The following is an 18,701-nucleotide window of genomic DNA, read 5'->3' on the forward strand; positions in this document are numbered from 1 at the left end:
ATGTTCGGAAAGCCACTCAAGGCTTTCTTTCTAGCACATCCCTTCACGGTATACTATTAACACTAGTAGACTTAAATAACCGGGCAATCAGGTTGGTGTGAAATTCTTCAATGGCATCCATAGTAGCAGTTTTTCTACTTGCTTTAACTTATTTCTGAACAGGTTGTCCTATAACCTCTTCCAAAATGTGGTCCAGGTTTCATCCCCCAAAGGGATAAGAACAACAGTTAATGATATGGTATGTCTGACAGTTATATATTTTGGCTTAGGTAATAGTTGTTAACTATGCCCCACATTCAATAGAGAGGGAGTGCCTACCTGTGATAAGTCCCCCTGCAGGGGTGCACACCCCTGTCTGCGCATTCACTGCTGTCCTGTAACATAAACTATGTCATTATGGAAAGTAATCCTCCAAAAAAACTAACAGAGGAAGCTGGAAACATGGACAGGTTAAAGAGAACAAGGTCTTTGCTGTGGCTACCTGGACTCAAAGACATGCAAAGATTCTGCCTGTCCAGGAGGCAGTTCTTCTGAAGCCTAACGTGAGCTCACTGGCAGCAAACCTCAGAATAAGCCTCAAACACCACCTACCCCTTGTACTCTACATTAATCTGGAGGTCTTGTTTCTATTAAAATGTATGCCTTACATAAACCAGCTATATTGGGCTCTCAAAATGCCTTTCAACATACGCCAGTAATAAAAGCAAAGACAACCAAACATTAGAACCTAAAACAAGAAGACCTAAATTAGCTGATCCCCCACTATATTCATGACCACTGAAATAGGTTCCAATTTCACCAATCAGTATGTATACACAACCTAGGTGGTTAAAGTCAGGGCTTTTTTGTAGAGAAAGCCCAGCAGGAACTCATATGCCTATTAGGCCACAACCTCTGACACCAAGCCAGCCGGAACTGCTTTCATGTGCGTTCCTGCTAAAAAGAAAAAAGAAAGCCCTGTTTTAAGGTGTTTTGAAGAGGTAACACATCTATGGGAAGTGATTTTGAGAATGCTCCTGTGGCAAGTCATAGGTGCCAGACTTTACAACCCTCAAGCCAGCTCACACCTTTAATATAGATGATGCCCACCATGTCATATGAAGGTGGTTTCACCTGCTGTAGATTGTACTCACCGGCCAAAGCTACCTGTGACAGGATAGGATGAGACGAAGGATCCAAAGAGATTAGTGAAACCTGGAGGTGGAAGAAGAAGGGTTAGGAAACAAAGACAGAGAGTTTCACTTCCTGGCCCCACCAGGACCACTTTGAGAACAATGCTAAGATCGAGGGTGTTGTTTTCCTCATTGCTATACTTATCTTTAAGGCCTCTTCCTCCTACATGCTGATCTAAGCAACTGGCCTTGGCAAACATTTCAGAAATCTTTTTCCTTTGTGGACATGCTTCTTCTCTCTCAGACTTATCCCCACTACGTCTGGGCATCCCTCAAAATATAAGGCCCAGCCCTATCCAGTCAATGGCAACAAATCCATGCATGCAGAATTCTTACCCATGGCTAACAGCTCCTGATCAGGGTCAATTTGGTAGTTATTTTGAGAAGCTAGAAGGTAAGAGAGAAATTAAGAGACTGATTAAACCCACTTTGTTGTTAGTTTCCTTATCTAAGAGCCCCACAATGTACTGCAGCAAGCAAAAGGGAGTGCAGCAATGAACAAGGAATAAGGAGCTGTAACCATTCCGGGATCCCCCGCCTCTCTCACTGGAGAAAGCTGCTTTCACCTTTTAAGATAGAGGGAAGACACAGGTATGAAACTTGGCAAATCTGAATCTAGGAGATCCTTACTTTAATCCATGATTCTGACAGAAATTGTGCCCATTTAACATGTGTACCTGACACTGTGGGAGATGCTTCTCATGGGGTGATATTTATTTACTTAATTTATTCCTACCTTTCTCCCGAACGGGGACCCAACGCACCTTACACTGTTCTCCTGTCCTGCATTTTATCCTTAACACCCCTGTGAAGTAAGGTAGGCTAGGAGGGTGAATAGGAATTCAAATCTGGGTCTCCCAGAACCTGATCCAACACTGTAACCACTATACATACTGTCTCTCGCTAATGTGCAGGGCTGATGGACAACTGCAGTGGTGGGGCAGACTGCATGCATCTTTCTCTGTGGCATCCACATAGCTTTCCCCATAGTCTGGGGCTAAAATAAACCCTACCAAATGCCTTGGCGATTGCAACTGTCTCCAGTAGCCCCATTAGTGGCACCACAGCCAAGCCAGCTCCCATTGCCTGTAAAGGAGACATAAAAGGATGTCTTTATTTACCTGAAAAGAGCACTGTACTATGAACCTGATCCAATACTCTAACCATTACACTGGCTTGTAATGTCATGATTTCTCCATGGCTCCCTAGTTATCTTTATGCAGGAAATTAGATTACCTTCATCCAAGCCAAACTTTCTCCACTACAACATAGATCAGTGCCTTTTCTCTTTGCCACTTTCACAGATTCAAACTGATACCTCCCAGAATGGTAACATGCTAAAACCTAGAACAAGTATGAAATGCACAGCCAGGCTTCACTACGATCCAAATACATTTAAGGATGCAGAACAACACAGGCCTTATAGACTGTCTTGGAACAAAAAGGGCTAACTCCAAATTCCAAGCTAAGGCTCTAACTGCATCAAATGCTAAAAATGGGCAAATCATTAAGTAATTCTAAGTGGATACCAACATCCCCTTAATTCAAGGAGGAACTTGCCAAAATTAGAACTAAGAACATAAGAGAAGCCATGTTGGTTCAGGCCAATGGCCCATCACTCTGTGTCACACAGTGGCCAAAAAAGAAAGGAGGTTCACAAGTGGGGCTAGAAGCCTTTCCACTCTGCCCCCTCCCCCGCAAGCACCAAGAATACAGAGCATCACTACCCCAGACAGTTCCAATAATATGCTGTGGCTAATAGCCACTGATAGACCTCTGCTCCATATTTTTATTCAAACCCCTCTTGAAGCTGGCTGTGCTTGTAGCCGCCGCCACCTCTTGTGGCAGTAAATTCCACATGTTAATCACCCTTTGGGTGAAGAAGTACTTCCTTTTATCCGTTCTAACCCTACTGCTCAGCAATTTCATTGAATGCCCACAAGTTCTTGTATTGTGAGAAAGGGAGAAAGTACTTCTTTCTCTACTTTCTCCATCCCATGCATAATCTTGTAAACCTCTATCATGTCACCCCGCAGTCGACGTTTCTCCAAGCTAAAGAGCCCCAAGCATTTTAACCTTTCTTCATAGGGAAAGTATTCCAAACCTTTAACTATTCTAGTTGCCTTTTCTGGACTTTTTCCAATGCTATAATATCCTTTTTGAGGTGTGGTGACAAGAACTGTACACAGTATTCCAAATGAGACCGCACCATCAATTTATACAGGGGCATTATGATACTGGCTGATTTGTTTTCAATTCCCTTCCTAATAATTCCCAGCGATGCATTGGCCTTTTTTATTGCAATCGCACACTGTCTTGATATTTTCAGTGAGTTATCTACAACGACCCCAAGATCTCTCTCTTGGTCAGTCTCTGCCAGTTCACAACCCATCAACTTGTATTTGTAGCCTTTGGCCCCAATGTGCATTACTTTGCACTTGGCCACATTGAACCTCATCTGCCACGTTTACGCCTACTCACCTAGCCTCAACAGATCCCTTTGGAGTGCCTCAAAATCCTCTCTGGTTCTTACCACCCTGAACAATTTAGTGTCATCTGCAAACTTAGCCACTTCACTGCTTACTCCCAACTCCAAATCATTTATGAACAAGTTAAAGAGCATGGGACCCAGTACTAAGCCCTGCGGCACCCCACTGCTTACCGTCTTCCACTGTGAAGATTGCCCATTTATACTCTCTCTCTGTTTCCTATTAATTAGTCAGTTTTTGATCCACAAGAGGACTTATCCTTTTACTCCATGACTCTTTAGCTTACTAAGGAGCCTTTGATGAGGAACATTATCAAAAGCTTTCTGGAAGTCAAGGTAAACAACATCTATTGGGTTCCCTTTGTCCACATGTTTGTTCACCCCCTCAAAGAACTGGTAACAGGTTAGTAACCCATGCTGAGTCTTCCTCAATAATTTATGTTCATCAATGTACCTACTCATTCTGTCCTTGATAATGGTTTCTTCCAACTTTCCCAGTATTGAAGTCACTGACTGGCCTGTAATTTCCCGGATCTCCTCTGGAACCCTTTTTAAAGATGGGGGTGACATTTGCTACCTTCCAGTCCTCAGGAACAGAGGCAGATTTCAATGAAAGATTACATATTTTTGTCAGGAGATCCACAAGTTCACCTTTGAGTTCTTTCAGAACTCTTGGATGTATGCCATCCGGACCTGGTGATTTATTAGTTTTTAATTCGTCTATCAGTTGTAGGACCTCCTCTTGTCACCTCAATCTGACTCAGGTCTTTCAACACCCCTTCCAAAATTAGCAGTTCTAGAGTGGGCAAACACTTCTCATCTTCCACAATGAAGACGGAGGCAAAAAATGCATTCAGCTTCTCAGCCATTTCCCTATCCTCCTTCAGTAATCCTTTAACCCTTGGTCATCCAAGGGCCCCACTGCCTCCCTAACTGGTTTCCTGCTTCTAATATATTTTTAAAAAAAATTATTGCTGGTCTTTATGTTTTTTGCAATATGCTCCTCATGGTCCCTTTTTGCCTACCTGATCACAATCTTGCATTTGTTTTGCCACAGCCTGTGTTCCCTTTTATTAATCTCACTTGGACTAGCTTTCCACCGCTTAAAGGAATCCTTCTTACCTTTTACAGCTTCCGTAACTTTGTTTGTTAATCATGCAGGCCTTTTCTTATACCTGTTTGTGCCTTTCCTAACTTGTGGTATATATTTTATCTGAGCTTCTAGGATTGTAGTTTTAAATAGCCTCCAAGCTTCCCCAAGGGTTTTGACTGCATTTACCTTTCCTTTCAGTTTCCTCTTCACATGCCTCTTCATCGTAGAGAATTCACCCCTTTAAAAGTTAAAAGTGGTTGTGCTGGTCTTTTGGGGCAACTATTTATACAAATGGTGAAATCAATAACGTTATGGTCACTGCTCCCAAGTGGTGCAATCACTTTTACATCTCTCACCAGATCTTGGGCATTACTTAGGACCAAATCCAGGATCGCCCCGCCCCTGTAGGTTCTGGGACCATCTGCTCCATAGCACAGTCATTGAGACCGTCTGGAAACTCAATCTCTTTCTCTTGACCAGAACACATATTGACCCAATCAATCTGTGGGTAGTTAAAATCACCTATTATGACACAGTTTTTACGTTTAGCTGCTATCTTTAATCCTTCCATCATATTATAATTGTCCTCTATCTTTTGATTTGGTGGGCGATAACAAACCCCCATAGTTAAATTTCCTTTTGGGCCCTCTATTTCGACCCAAAGCATTTCTAGAAGGGAATCTAATTCTCTGACCTCAGTCTTTCTGGACTGTATACCCTCTCTGACATACAGAGCCACCCCACCTCCAACTCTTTCCTCCATATCCTTCCAATAGAACTTATAACAATGTTATAACGATATAACAATGTTAGTAGGAAAGTCAAGGAGGTAGAAAGGCTACCGTACTTGGGGGATAAGGCTTTCTCCAGCCTAAGGAGGCTTCACACTTTGCTCAGTGGAATCAGAGGATAGTGGTAGGATCCACTCCAGGGTTTACATATTTAGCTATGCTTGTTTAATGCTGTTTTAAAAGTGCTTAAATAGAAACGTCAGTTTTTTTCCCTAGCAGAAGGACGGGACATATACACCTACACAAATAAAAACCAAATACCCACCTGCACCATCTCTCCAAAGTGGATTGTCTCATTGGGTGTCACCTTAGAGAATGGTGGTGGCTGGAAGTGGGGGAGTCCTTGGGGTATTGTCCCTGTGAGGGTGAATGGCTGGGAGCCTGTAACTTGGAAGGAGTAGGCCACCAAACCAGCAAACAGAACCACCAGAGCATTACGGGCTATAAGAAAGAGAAGAAATTCTTAAAGCAAAGCTGTGTATTTCCAAAAGACAGCAATGACACTTATGGGCAAAAACTGCATTCAGCTAAAACGATAAGCAAGGTTTGTTTATCATTGGCACAAAACGTAGTGCTGGCCCCAAACTGGTGGAACTCTCTGCCAAATGACACAGGGCCCTGCAGGATCTTATGCAATTCCACAGAGCTTGTAAGGCACAGACGTTCTGCCAGGTTTTCAGTTGAGGGCAGCAACTGGCTGGCATCCTCCCTCCCCCTCTCCCCGTATATTTGGTTTTAAATCATCTCTCCCCCTTCCCAGAAAATGGCCAAGTAGTCCAGAATTGGAATAAAAATGTGTAAGCTGCCATCTTGGATCCTTTTTATTCTGGTTTTAGTTTTTATCAAATTGTATATTGAATTTTAAAGTCTGCATACTGTTTTATGGCATTATGCCCCTTGTATATCACCCAGAGCCCACTGCAAGCTGGGACAGGGCGATTAACAAATCAAATAAATAATAACAATAACAACCCTACATTCTTGTTGTCACTTGAGGTTTGGCAGCTGATGATGTGTAGGAACACAAGAGGCAGAACCCCCCCGTCAGGCTCTACAGTCAGAAACTCGATTTCAGTTTTGTTGTCTTCCCTCTGCCTGCCAATAGTCCCCAGCACTTCCTGTAACTGCATCTTGTTCATAGTTTTGCCACAGTTATATTTTCAGCCTGGCTTTTCCTTTCTTCAGTTTCATATCTCCATAATCTTTATTTAGGCAATAGGCTACTTTGTCCATTAGCTATGCTGTAACTTTAGCCCCCCTAACACATCTGTTTCCTTCTCCATATCCCCATGTGATCATGACCAATGTGAAGCTTTTTAAAGAGCCTCTTGTCTCAACTCCTTGTTCCCCTTCCAAGCTCTGCCTCCACTGTCAGCCTACCCTTCTTTAGAGTGCTGGTTCTCATCATATTTCCTCTGCATTGCCTTTCTCTACTGCTTAGCCTCTCCCCTTCTTCTCAGTTCTCAGCCATCCCATGAAGTTTAAAGCCCAGCCAAGTTCATAATATTTACCTTCCCTCACAGAAGCTGGACTGCAGATTACTTTATTCCATGAGCAACTTGAACATTCTGAGCCACTGTACCAGCACAGCCAATCGGTGCCAAGGACTGCTACAATTCAACACTCTGATGGGAAAGGGTTGAGCTAAAAACCAGCATGCAAGACAGAATAGACAAACCTGTTGCTATTGCCCAGACAATAAGCTGGCTGATCCTGACAGATAACCTTTCCATCCAGTACTCCCTGGGGATGTGGTTTTTCATTTGTTGCAGCCCTGTAAGCACGATCAGGCAGATGAGTCCAAGAATGGCATCCCCTGCTCTGCACATAAGTTATAATCGTATTAGTAACTGGCTTGAAAGGGACCCCCATCAATCACAATCCCCTTCTGAGAATGTCCCTTCCTATAGAGCCACTGGACTTGTGCCTGGAGTGATCATAGTCATCCTATAAGTCAAAACCCTAATTATTTTCCTGCCAGTTAAATAAGCTGTGCATGTCAGAAAATTTGGTTATATACAGATCCACTTTTATCCAGGTCCACTTTTATTCACTCCTACAAGAGGTGTGTGCGTTTTAGGATCCTTGCTCAGAATATGCCAAAAGTATATTTGAGTGGTTAGGGTTTGTAGAATCTTTCGGGCTCAAATGCCGTGTTCTTCTCCATGGCACTTGAGCCCAAAAGAGTCTACAAACCCTAACGATGTTACCAGCCGTGAAAACCTGAAATCTTTTATATTTGGGTGGTTCAGCTTTCATGGGAACTGCAGGCCAAACTCTGCATGCTCCAGAGGTATGTAATGCAACACATGGATCAATATTCCAATCCAGTACAAAATACAGCAAGGCTACATACTGGGAATCCCTCTGGTTTCTATAGCTGTACAAGCATTCACTGCAGCCTTATCTTAAAATGTCTTCAGCTCTCATAGAGGACGCTATAGCTTCAAAGTGCACTGACTTCACACTCTCGCTAGCAGCCTAATTTCCCACTCTATCATAGGTTCCTACATACAGGTCTTCCAAGGAAACAAAGTTTGGTGAGACCAAAAAGTTTCATGACATTCAAGAATGACTGTCCAGATTAGAGTCCACTGCTCTTAACCACTGCACCAAACTGAAAGGGGGAAGACACACATGGAAAGATCTGTTTACCTTGTCTCTCCAATTCTGGAGAAGGTGTAATACACCTGCAGGAAAAACTGCCGTGGGATGTTCTGCAAGCCAAGAAGTGCCTATGCAAACAAATAAAATCCACAAACCAGGTTGGTGTAACTACAGCACGCATACACAGAAGAAGGCTATGAAGAAGGGTAACAGTCTAAGGAACTAAGACCATTTGCATGGAACCCTGAGACCATTTGAATGTGAAACAAAGAAGGCTTAGTAATCTCTAGAGCAGTCTCCTCAGGCAGAAACAGTGGACTGTTAGTCCCCTACGGCTAACCAAGATGCCTGTGCCTTCAGCCTAAGGGAAAATCTGCATTCACAGAACCTGCTAGCAGAGACTTATCAGAAAATGTATAGACAACAAATGCAATGTATAAACAAATAGACAATATAGCTTTTCCCATTATCTTCCTTGCATCTCTGTCCTAAGCATGCTAATTTACATGGACATGAAAATGCACCAAATATGCTTAGAACAGTGGTGTATCTTCTGACAGGAACACTGTTAAGAACACACATCCAGTGCTTTGTCAGCTACACTGACTTCTAGTTGAAGGTTTTGGTTTTTACCTTTGAAACCCTATGCGGTCTGGGGCCAACATACTTGCAGGACCGTCTCTCCTGGTATGTCCCCAGAAGAGCATTGCACTCAATGGTTCAAGAACTACTGGTGGTCCCAGACCCTAAGGATATCTCCTTAATCTCATCCAAAACCAGAGGCTTTTGGGCTCTAGTACCGGCCTGGGGAACACACTCCCCTGTTGAGATCCGGGCCCTGTGACTTAATGGAGATGTTCCACCAGGCCTACAGTTGAGGCAGAAGATCTATTTATTTGACCTCCTCTTCCCTGCACTGCCTTATTTTCCAGACCTTGTACAATCTATGCCTTTTATCTGCCACATCAGCATCAATTCCTATCCATCTGCACACATATGGGGATCTGTACAGGAGCAGAGGAGATGGAAAAACTGGACAACGCCATCAACTGTTATGGCTGTGTTTATTGCTGTAATTTCATTATTGTGTTGTTATTATTGTCAATGATTGATTGGATGTTTTAGAAAGTAGTTTTTGTATCTAATGCTTGTTGTAACCCACGCTGAGCCTGCTTGCAGGGTAGGGCAGGCTAGAAGGCAAATAAAATAAAATAAATAGAGATGCACAAAAAACTTCTGCTAGGGAACTTGCTCATCAATCAAGTATGTTTACGTAGGACTGTTTTCTGGCCTACCTGAGCACTTCTGAAGCCTCCTGTGTCAAAAGAAATACAGGCTACTTCTTTGAATTGGCAACCCCTTATGAGTAAGAAGGCAGCTATGATCTGTCCTCTTGTAAACAGCTGGCTGAGGTCAACCACACAGGAAACATTTGTGTTGCATCATATCCAACAGTTTAGGAATCAGACAGATTGGCTCCCCACTCTCACTTCTAAGTATTATAAATCAACAGCAGCATTTATAGTGAGGTGAGATACTGATAAACATCCAGTACCACAGATAATAAATGTGAATATCAACATTACAGGGGGCCCAATACATGCAGTATGTTTGTTCTTCAGGGTCCTTCTGTAATTAGCTAATAAAGTAAGAAAGATCAGTTAGACCTCACCCCCCAGTAACTTTGATCCCAGTAACTTTGATGTTTGAGTGGTTTCCATTTTGTACCATATCATGAAATTGCCTCTACTCACCACAGGGCTGAATACACCAATCAATGGGTCTGTTAGCAAGAAAAGCAATAGAGGATCCTAGCTACGTCAGACAGATGGTCATTCCATTTTCAGGCAACTCAATAATTTCATATACTTGACATACATTGGGGAAGAGACAGGCCTTCAACCCTTGCATGGGAGGACAAAGGGAGATCTTTATATCCAATCTATGTTATGTTTAATCTATGTCATATTAATGTTAATACTTAGGCTTGTTTTGAATGAGAAATATTTAAGACGTTTCCTACTCACAAATGCCACAGTTCCTGCATAAAGAACAGCACTCCAAGATGAAGGGCATTTTTTCTAAGTTTGATGCAAGGAGCACTATAAATCTTCCACAAGGTCTCACTAAACCACTCGATCAATGAGACACATTTTGGACAGCCGCATTTGGCAGCTGAACATCTGGGAAGATTTAATAAAAGTGTATCCATAAAACCTGGACTGTTAGAACAAAGGCCAGTAGTCTACCTTGACCTGGTTGAAGCCAATGGTGACTGCAGCAGGAGCATATTAAATAAATACGGAATCAATAAAGAAGGGCTGGATCTATTCAAAGCAATGGTGCTAGCTGGCAAGGCTGTAATAGCCTTTGGCTGGAAGGATAAAACCAAATGGACGGAGCAAAACTGGCATAATTATTTATTTGAATATGTTCAGTCGGACATTATAGCTATGCTTAATCGTGATGAACAATGGGGGTCAAAAACAAAAAGGATAAAGGAGAAATGGTATCCATATTTAAAGTGGTCACTAGAAGGTCAACGGCGGGACATTCGGTGGAAGCTTCTTAATTTGTGCCCCTGGCTAGAAAGTTGAGCACGCAAGGGAGGGAGGGAGGGATTAGGGAAGAGAAAAATAGATTGATGAATGTGATAGGAAATCAAATCCTATGTACTAAAACATTCTCATCCCTATCGTCAGGGCAGGAAAAGCTCGGAAGTGACAAGAATATGAAGGTGAAAGAGAAAATGGACTTAATAAGGCCTAGAAGGAGAAGACTAAAGAACGACGGTACTACTTGGAAGCAAGAAGACCTCAATATGGACTGATATAAGAACATTTAAACTAAAAGGACCGAGCAAGAATACTTTGTAAAGGGAGATAGAGATTCAGATGTATACTCTGTATGAGAAAAAGGATAAGCTCAATGTAAATGACTAAAACAATAAATATATTCATATATAAAAAAAAATGGTGACTGCAGCAGCTGAAGTGAACCCTTTAATGACAGGATATGAGATGAAGTCTAGTAGGAAACCTGCAATGAATAGAGAACCGCCATTTAGCTTTGCAAAGACAGAATCCAACATAACCATTTACACTTAATCCCGTGTCCCATTGCAACTGCTCATCCAAGTTATTCTTGACAAATCCATGTATCTAGGAGAACACACAGAAGTGCTCTCAGTACCTGACTTGGCTTCCTGCTGTTCCTTGGCAACAAGAATACTGACAACTGGGAAATGCTGGGAAGGGAAAACTACACAAAAAGTTCATACATAGAAGTTCTACTCAGAAACTCATGTTTACCCTCTAGTAAAGGTAGCCTTGAAACCATCCCATTCAAGCAGAGTCATGGGATAGCTTGATTATACATCTAAGGTGCTCAGGGAAGTTCTCTTCTCTATTTTATCCTCCCCAAAATCCCTAGTCTCTCCAGTAGGCTGAGAGAGAATAACTGGCCCAAGATAACTCAGTGAGCCTCATGGCAAAATGGGAATTTGAACCAAGGTTTCTCCATACCTAGCCCAACGCAGTAACTAAATAGTCAGATAAGCACATTAATCTTTCTTATAATACACTCTCTAATCAAAGCATGCATGCACAGGCACTGCAAAAGTCTAGGGAGACAATGAGATAATAATGCAATACATAAATGAATTCGTTGCCAGTGGACATACTGATGGCCCTAAGCACAGATGTCTTTAAGAGTTAATCAGACAGATTCATGGAGGATAAACCCATTGATGGCTACTAGCCATGGCAACCACAGGGAACCTCCACATTCAGAGGCAGCAAACCTCTAAGTACCAGTGCTAGGAAGCAACACCAGGGGAAAGCCTTGGACTCTGTGCCCCATTTGTTGGCCTCCACCACAACTAGTTGACCACTGTGTGAAACAGGATACCGGACAAGGTGGACCACTGGTTTGATCCAGCAGGACTATTCTTATGTTCTTAACTGCTGGAATTACAAATGTGTGTAATTTATGGAGGATCATCGAAGCATCCTCACATCTCAGTGTCCCTCCTATAAGAACTCTGAAATAGAAAGCAGGAACTGCTTTACCTCTACCCCATCCTCTCTCCAGTCATCTTTTCTAAAGCCTCTTGCTCTGGCTTGGTTGACACTGAGTTTGATAAATGATTGATTGACCCAATATGCCACTGGCCACATCTTACCAAGCTGTAGGAGCCCCATGAGTAACTGGATGCAGCCTGAGAGGAATGTAAGCAGGATGGCATAAGCAGGGTCATGGAATGCATAGGAAGAAACCAGTAGCGACATGATAGCTGTAGGGCCCAGTGTCACATCCTTCGCGGTCCCCAAGAGACAATAGATGAAGCAGCCCATGAAGGAGGAATAGAGGCCAAACTGCAAGAGAAGGGGGAAGGGGAGAAAGCATCAGATACTAAGCATAGTGGTGTAGGAATAATGGCCAAATTAAAGCCATTTTCAAAGGTATCCCATGGAAGTAGTACACTTAATAAAAGAGAAGTCTAGCGATACTAAAGAGATTAACAAAATTATTCTATTTTATTCTTGCTGCAACATACTATCATGACTATGCCTTTGGGATTTTTAAATGGTATGTCTGGGAAGGCATCATACCATAACAGGACAGTAAAACCAGAACCAAAAGACAGCAAAGAGGTACTTTTTGCTCATAAAAATACAATACACACACGCCACAACATACCACAGGTTTACCTTCATTTTAAAGTTGGAGTTCTATTTAAGGCAAATAGAGGAAAGTTACTATACCACTTCATTTAGTGATGGAAATATATAACTGTGTTTATGGTTTGCTTCTACCCTGACAGCTGTTTTATGCGTATTATTTTCAGCTACTGAATATTTTTTCTATAAACACATAATTTTAAAAACCATAAAACTACAAATATAATTATTTTACTGTCTTTTGGAGCAGGTCTCTAGATAGCAGGTCTCTCAAGAGGTGGCACATCAGTGTTCTAAAAGCCAGGGCTTTTGGTAGAAAAAGCTCAGCAGGAACTCATTTGCATATTAGGCCACACCCCCGACATCACCATTGTTCTAAACAAGTCTTTTTGTAGAAAGAGCCCAGCAGAGACTGATTTGCATATTAGGCCACACCCCCTTACACCAAGCCAGCCAGAACTGCGTTCCTGTGCATTCCTTCTCAAAAAAAAAGCCCTGTATATAGCATGTACCCATGTTTGACCTGGGATCATGCTTGAAAAGAGGAACTTGTGATTATCAGCTTAGTTTATTCAGGTGAGAGGCCAGAGAAGACCAATATAAGGTGTGAGAAAACAAACCTGTTTGAAAAGCAAATGCTCTAGTCTACCACAACCTCACCTGCTAGATGCAACCCTCTAACCTGTGATTCTAAAACCAAAGAGGAACTCCAGGGTGTCTGACCACAGCAATCCTTGAAGAGGAACTAAGCAGGGCATAAGAACTTTGAAACAATTTCATTGTTGGCTGTACAGAAAGCAATTGTTCTCCATTGCCAAGAAGGTGTAATACAACTATTTAATGGAGTACACATCTGTGCCATAGATACGGCTGCTCCTGTGGTGTTAATAATGTCAGTTGTTGTAACAGCTGTAGAGATGAAAAACAAGTTAATAAGAATCAGATGGCAATGTCAGACTGAGACTGCTGGTTCATGCTATAAATGGAGTTGAACTAGACTTGCTTTGTGTCACCTGAAAGCAATTTCAGAGAGCTCTGAGAGAGAGCAGATAAGAAGTGCTATAAGGGTGAGGTTTGGCTTTCTAAACAGCTGGGGGAGAATTTCTGAGTTTGTGTGACTGTGTGATTGCTGAAAATTCTGAGTTTGTGGTTGCTGGGGAACTGCTGTTTGTTTGGTTTGAGCAGACTGAAGGTGATTGTTGCTGATTGATTAGGAGTGGCTGTGTTCCTGGGGCAGACTGAGGCCCCACCCTCTTTGCATGATTAAGCTGCGCCTTGTCAGATGCGCGAGCCTTTGGCTCGAGCCGAAGGGCTCTTGGCCTGGGGGCTGTGTAAGGACCAGGAACTCAGATCCCGATTTTCCTTGTGTTCCCAATAAGTAGACCCTCCAGAAGGAGAGCCACATAAACAAACAGGATTTAAAGGGGGACTGTATATTTTAAAAAAGGTAGAATGTCAGCAGGGGGGTGGGGGCTTTCCAGTATTTTGCACTGAGTGTCACATATATGACTATCTGCCCACAGGACAGAAGTCTTGGGTGTGTGCTCGATGCAAGGAGCTCCTGGTACTCAGGGAATGAGTTTGTACCCCTGATGCCAAGGTGACTGACCTGGAGAAGCAGAGACAGTCAGTTAGGCACTCGGAGAAGACTCTCAGGGATGTATTAGATGAGCCCCACTCTAACGTGGCATCTCCGTTGCTGCCAGGGAGCATGAGGGTCGAGAGGGAACAGGGCACTGTGCTGAGGATAAGGGGATTGCGCCCTCAGAAGGGACCTCTTCTTCAGTTGATGAGCGGGTATCCTTTCGTGCCAAGGAACCATCCCCAGGCAGGGAGAGAGGGGGGGTCTTGGTAGTTGGTGATTCGATCCTTAGGTAAGTAGACAGCTGAGTGGCAAAACTGCGTACTGACCGTATGGTGACTTACCTGCCTAGTGCAAAGGTAGCGGATATTACGCATGTTGTAGACAGGCTGATAGACAGTGATGGGAAGGAGCCAATGGTCATGGTGCATGTTGGCACCAACAATGTAGGGAAATGCAGTCGTAAGGTCCTGGAGGAAAAATTTAGGCTGCTAGGCAGGAGAATTAAGGCCAGGACCTCCAAGGTAGCCTTCTCAGAAGTGCTACCTGTTTCACATGCAGAGCTGGAGAGACAGGCACAAATTAGAAGTCTCAATGTGTGGATGAGACGATGGTGTAAGGAGGAAGGGTTTAAGTTTGTTAGGCACTGGGATGCTTTCTGGAACAAGCGGGAACTGTACAAAAGAGACAATCTCCACTTGTCCCCAGATGGAACCACCTGCTGGTGCTTAAAATCAAAAAGGTGGCAGAGGAGTTTTTAAACTAAATCTTGGGGGAAGACAGGAGATGAAATGTCTCTGGTTCGGGAGGACACATCTCAAAGAGATGAAGGGTTAGCTGTTACTTTTCTACTGGATAATGGATCAGAGTTGTCCACTGAGATGGTGACAAACAGTATGGAGTGTCTGCCAAAGTCTTGAGGCAGCAGGAGGAAGGTTGCGGGCCTAACTTGCCTGGGAAATTATAGATGTTTGTATACAAATGCTAGAAGTGTTCGAAATAAAATTGGTGAGTTGGAATGTTTAGTGTTGGGGGAAAACATAGACATTGTGGGAATTTCAGAAACTTGGTGGAATGAGGAGAATCAGTGGAACACAGTGATTCCTGGATATAAGTTATATCAGAAGGATAGGGAGGTGGGTTGGAGGTGGGGTGGCTCTGTATGTCAGAGAGGGTATACAGTCCAGTAAGACTGAGGTCAAAGAATTAGATTCCCTTCTAGAAATGCTTTGGGTCGAAATAGAGGGCCCAAAAGGAAATTTAACTATGGGAGTTTGTTATCGCCCACCAAATCAAAAGATAGAGAACAATTATAATATGATGGAAGGATTAAAGATAGCGGCTAAACATAAAAACTGTGTTGTAATAGGTGATTTTAACTACCTGCAGATTGATTGGGTCAATATGTGTTCGGGTCGAGAGAAAGAGATTGAGTTTCTTGATGCTCTTAATGACTGTGCTATGGAACAGATGGTCACAGAACCTACCAAGGGTGGGGCAATCCTGGATTTGGTCCTATGTAATGCCCAAGACTTGATGAGAGATGTAGAAGTGATCGCACGGCTTGGGAGCAGCGACCATAATGTTATTGATTTCACCATTTGTATAAATAGGGAGATTCCCCAAAAGACCAGCACAACCACGTTTAACTTTAAAAGGGGTAACTTCTCTGAGATGAGGAGGCATGTGAAGAGGAAACTGAAAGGAAAGGTAAATACAGTCAAAACCTTTGGGGAAGCTTGGAGGCTATTTAAAACTACAATCCTAGAAGCTCAGATAAAATATATACCACAAGTTGGGAAAGGCACAAACAGGTATAAGAAAAGTCCTGCATGGTTAACAAACAAAGTAATGGAAGCTGTAAAAGGTAAGAAGGACTCCTTTAAGCAGTGGAAAGCTAGTCCAAGTGAGATTAATAAAAGGGAACACAGGCTGTGGAAAATTAAATGCAAGATTGTGATCAGGCAGGCAAAAAGGGAATATGAGGAGCATATTGCAAAAAACATAAAGACCAACAATAAAAATTTCTTCAAATATATTAGAAGCAGGAAACCAGCCAGGGAGGCAGTGGGGCCCTTGGATGACCAAGGGGTAAAAGGATTACTGAAGGAAGATAGGGAAATGGCTGAGAAGCTGAATGCATTTTTTGCCTCCGTCTTCACTGTGGAAGATGAGAAGTGTTTGCCCGCTCCAGAACCACTAATTTTGGAAGGGGTGTTGAAAGACCTGAGTCAAATTGAGGTAACAAGAGAGGAGGTCCTACAACTGACTGACAAATTAAAAACTAATAATTCACCAGGTCCGGATGGCATACATCCAAGAGTTCTGAAAGAACTCAAAGTTGAACTTGTGGATCTCCTGACAAAAATATGTAATCTTTCATTGAAATCTGCCTCCATTCCTGAGGACTGGAAGGTAGCAAATGTCACCCCCATCTTTAAAAAGGGTTCCAGAGGAGATCCGGGAAATTACAGGCCAGTCAATCTGACTTCAATACTGGGAAAGTTGGTAGAAACCATTATCAAGGACAGAATGAGTAGCCACATTGATGAACAATGTTATTGAGGAATACTCAGCATGGGTTCTGTAAAGGAAGATCTTGCCTCACTAACATGTTACCAGTTCTTTGAGGGGGTGAACTAACATGTGGACAAAGGGGACCCAATAGATGTTGTTTACCTTGACTTCCAGAAAGCTTTTGATAAAGTTCCTCATCAAAGGCTCCTTAGAAAGCTCGAGAGTCATGGATTAAAAGGACAAGTCCTCTTGTGGATCAAAAACTGGCTAATTAATAGGAAGCAGAGAGTGAGTATAAATGGGCAGTCTTCACAGTGGAGGACGGTAAGCAGTGGAGTTTCGCAGGGCTCAGACTGGGTCCCATGCTCTTTAACTTGTTCATTAATGATCTGGAGTTGGGAGTAAGCAGTGAAGTGGCCAAGTTTGCAGATGACACTAAATTGTTCAGGGTGGTGAGAACCAGAGAGGATTGTGAGGCACTCCAAAGGGATCTGTTGAGCCTGGGTGAGTGGGTGACAACATGGCAGATGAGGTTCAATGTGGCCAAGTGCAAAGTAATGCACATTGGGACCAAGAATCCCAGCTACAAGTACAAGTTGATGGGTTGTGAACCGGCAGGGACTGACCAAGAGAGAGATCTTGGGGTCGTGGTAGATAACTCACTGAAAATGTCAAGACAGTGTGCGATTGCAATAAAAAAGACCAACACCATGCTGGGAATTATTAGGAAGGGAATTGAAAACAAATCAGCCAGTATCATAATGCCCCTGTATAAATGAATGGTGCGGTCTCATTTGGAATACTGTGAACAGTTCTTGTCATCGCACCTTAAAAAAGATATTATAGCATTGGGAAAAGTGCAGAAAAGGGCAACTAGAACAATTAAAGGTTTGGAACACTTTCCCTATGAAGAAACATTAAAACGCTTGGGGCTCTTTAGCTTGGAGAAACGTCAACTGTGGGGTGACATGATAGAGGTTTACAAGATTATGCATGGGATGGAGAAAGTAGAGGAAGAAGTCCTTTTCTCCCTTTCTTACAATACAAGAAATCATGTGTGTATATATACACATACACACATATATTGGCAACTGTGTGACATAGAGTATTGGACTGGATGGGCCATTGGCCTGATCCAACGTGGCTTCTCTTATGTTCTTATGTGACACAGAGTGTTGGACTGGATGGGCCATTGACCTGATCCAACATGGCTTCTCTTATGTTCTTAATTTATCCCTTGTTAAATAGAAGTTTTCATTAACTGGATTTGGGTACTTGCTCCAGAACAACATAGAAGGGTAACCTCAGCCAATCATCCTCTCTGCATCACAGACACATTCAGCATCACGTCCATCAACTGGACCAAGTGTGAGCATTTAGGAAGTATGTTTACAGAAACTTCTGGATCAACTGTCTTACCTGCATTGGGAGGCCAGCCACCTCAGCGTAGGCAAGAGCTTGTGGCACAACAGTCAGCCCCACAGTGAGTCCAGCAATGATATCGAGCTGCATCCACTGCAGAGAATATCTGGGAAGCCATCTTAGCACTGGCAGTCTCTTCTGGGCTGTTTCGTACCATCGATCCCAGCACTCCTGGTTTCTCCCTGCCATGGCAGGACTTAGAATGGTTCAAGACAATTCATTTGTGGCCCAGCCATAACACCTTGGAGAAATCTTGAGGTCACAGGTGGACTGAAAGAGAAGATGTCATCGGAAATGGTAACTGCAGAAAAAAATCCCATTTGGGCACAGAAATACCAGAGAAGAGG

The 18,701-nt window shown here is 42.9% G+C and overlaps 1 protein-coding gene across 1 annotated transcript; it reads right to left on the bottom strand.

Moving 5' to 3' along the window:
- Nucleotides 1-283: 283 nt before the first annotated feature.
- On the bottom strand, nucleotides 284-18,660 carry LOC132581058 (sodium-independent sulfate anion transporter-like). Its single transcript, XM_060252095.1, has 11 exons — nucleotides 18,352-18,660; nucleotides 12,335-12,527; nucleotides 11,120-11,190; nucleotides 10,401-10,442; nucleotides 8,200-8,279; nucleotides 7,223-7,365; nucleotides 5,810-5,985; nucleotides 2,186-2,258; nucleotides 1,509-1,559; nucleotides 1,134-1,194; nucleotides 284-374 (listed from the first exon to the last, which is right to left on the bottom strand). Exons 1-11 carry the CDS (start codon nucleotides 18,541-18,543, stop codon nucleotides 284-286), a joined length of 1,173 nt encoding a protein of 390 aa, XP_060108078.1. The 5' UTR covers nucleotides 18,544-18,660.
- Nucleotides 18,661-18,701: the final 41 nt, after the last annotated feature.

Source organism: Heteronotia binoei, chromosome 13 (genome assembly GCF_032191835.1).
Source record: "Heteronotia binoei isolate CCM8104 ecotype False Entrance Well chromosome 13, APGP_CSIRO_Hbin_v1, whole genome shotgun sequence".
Taxonomy (NCBI): Eukaryota; Metazoa; Chordata; class Lepidosauria; order Squamata; family Gekkonidae; genus Heteronotia; species Heteronotia binoei.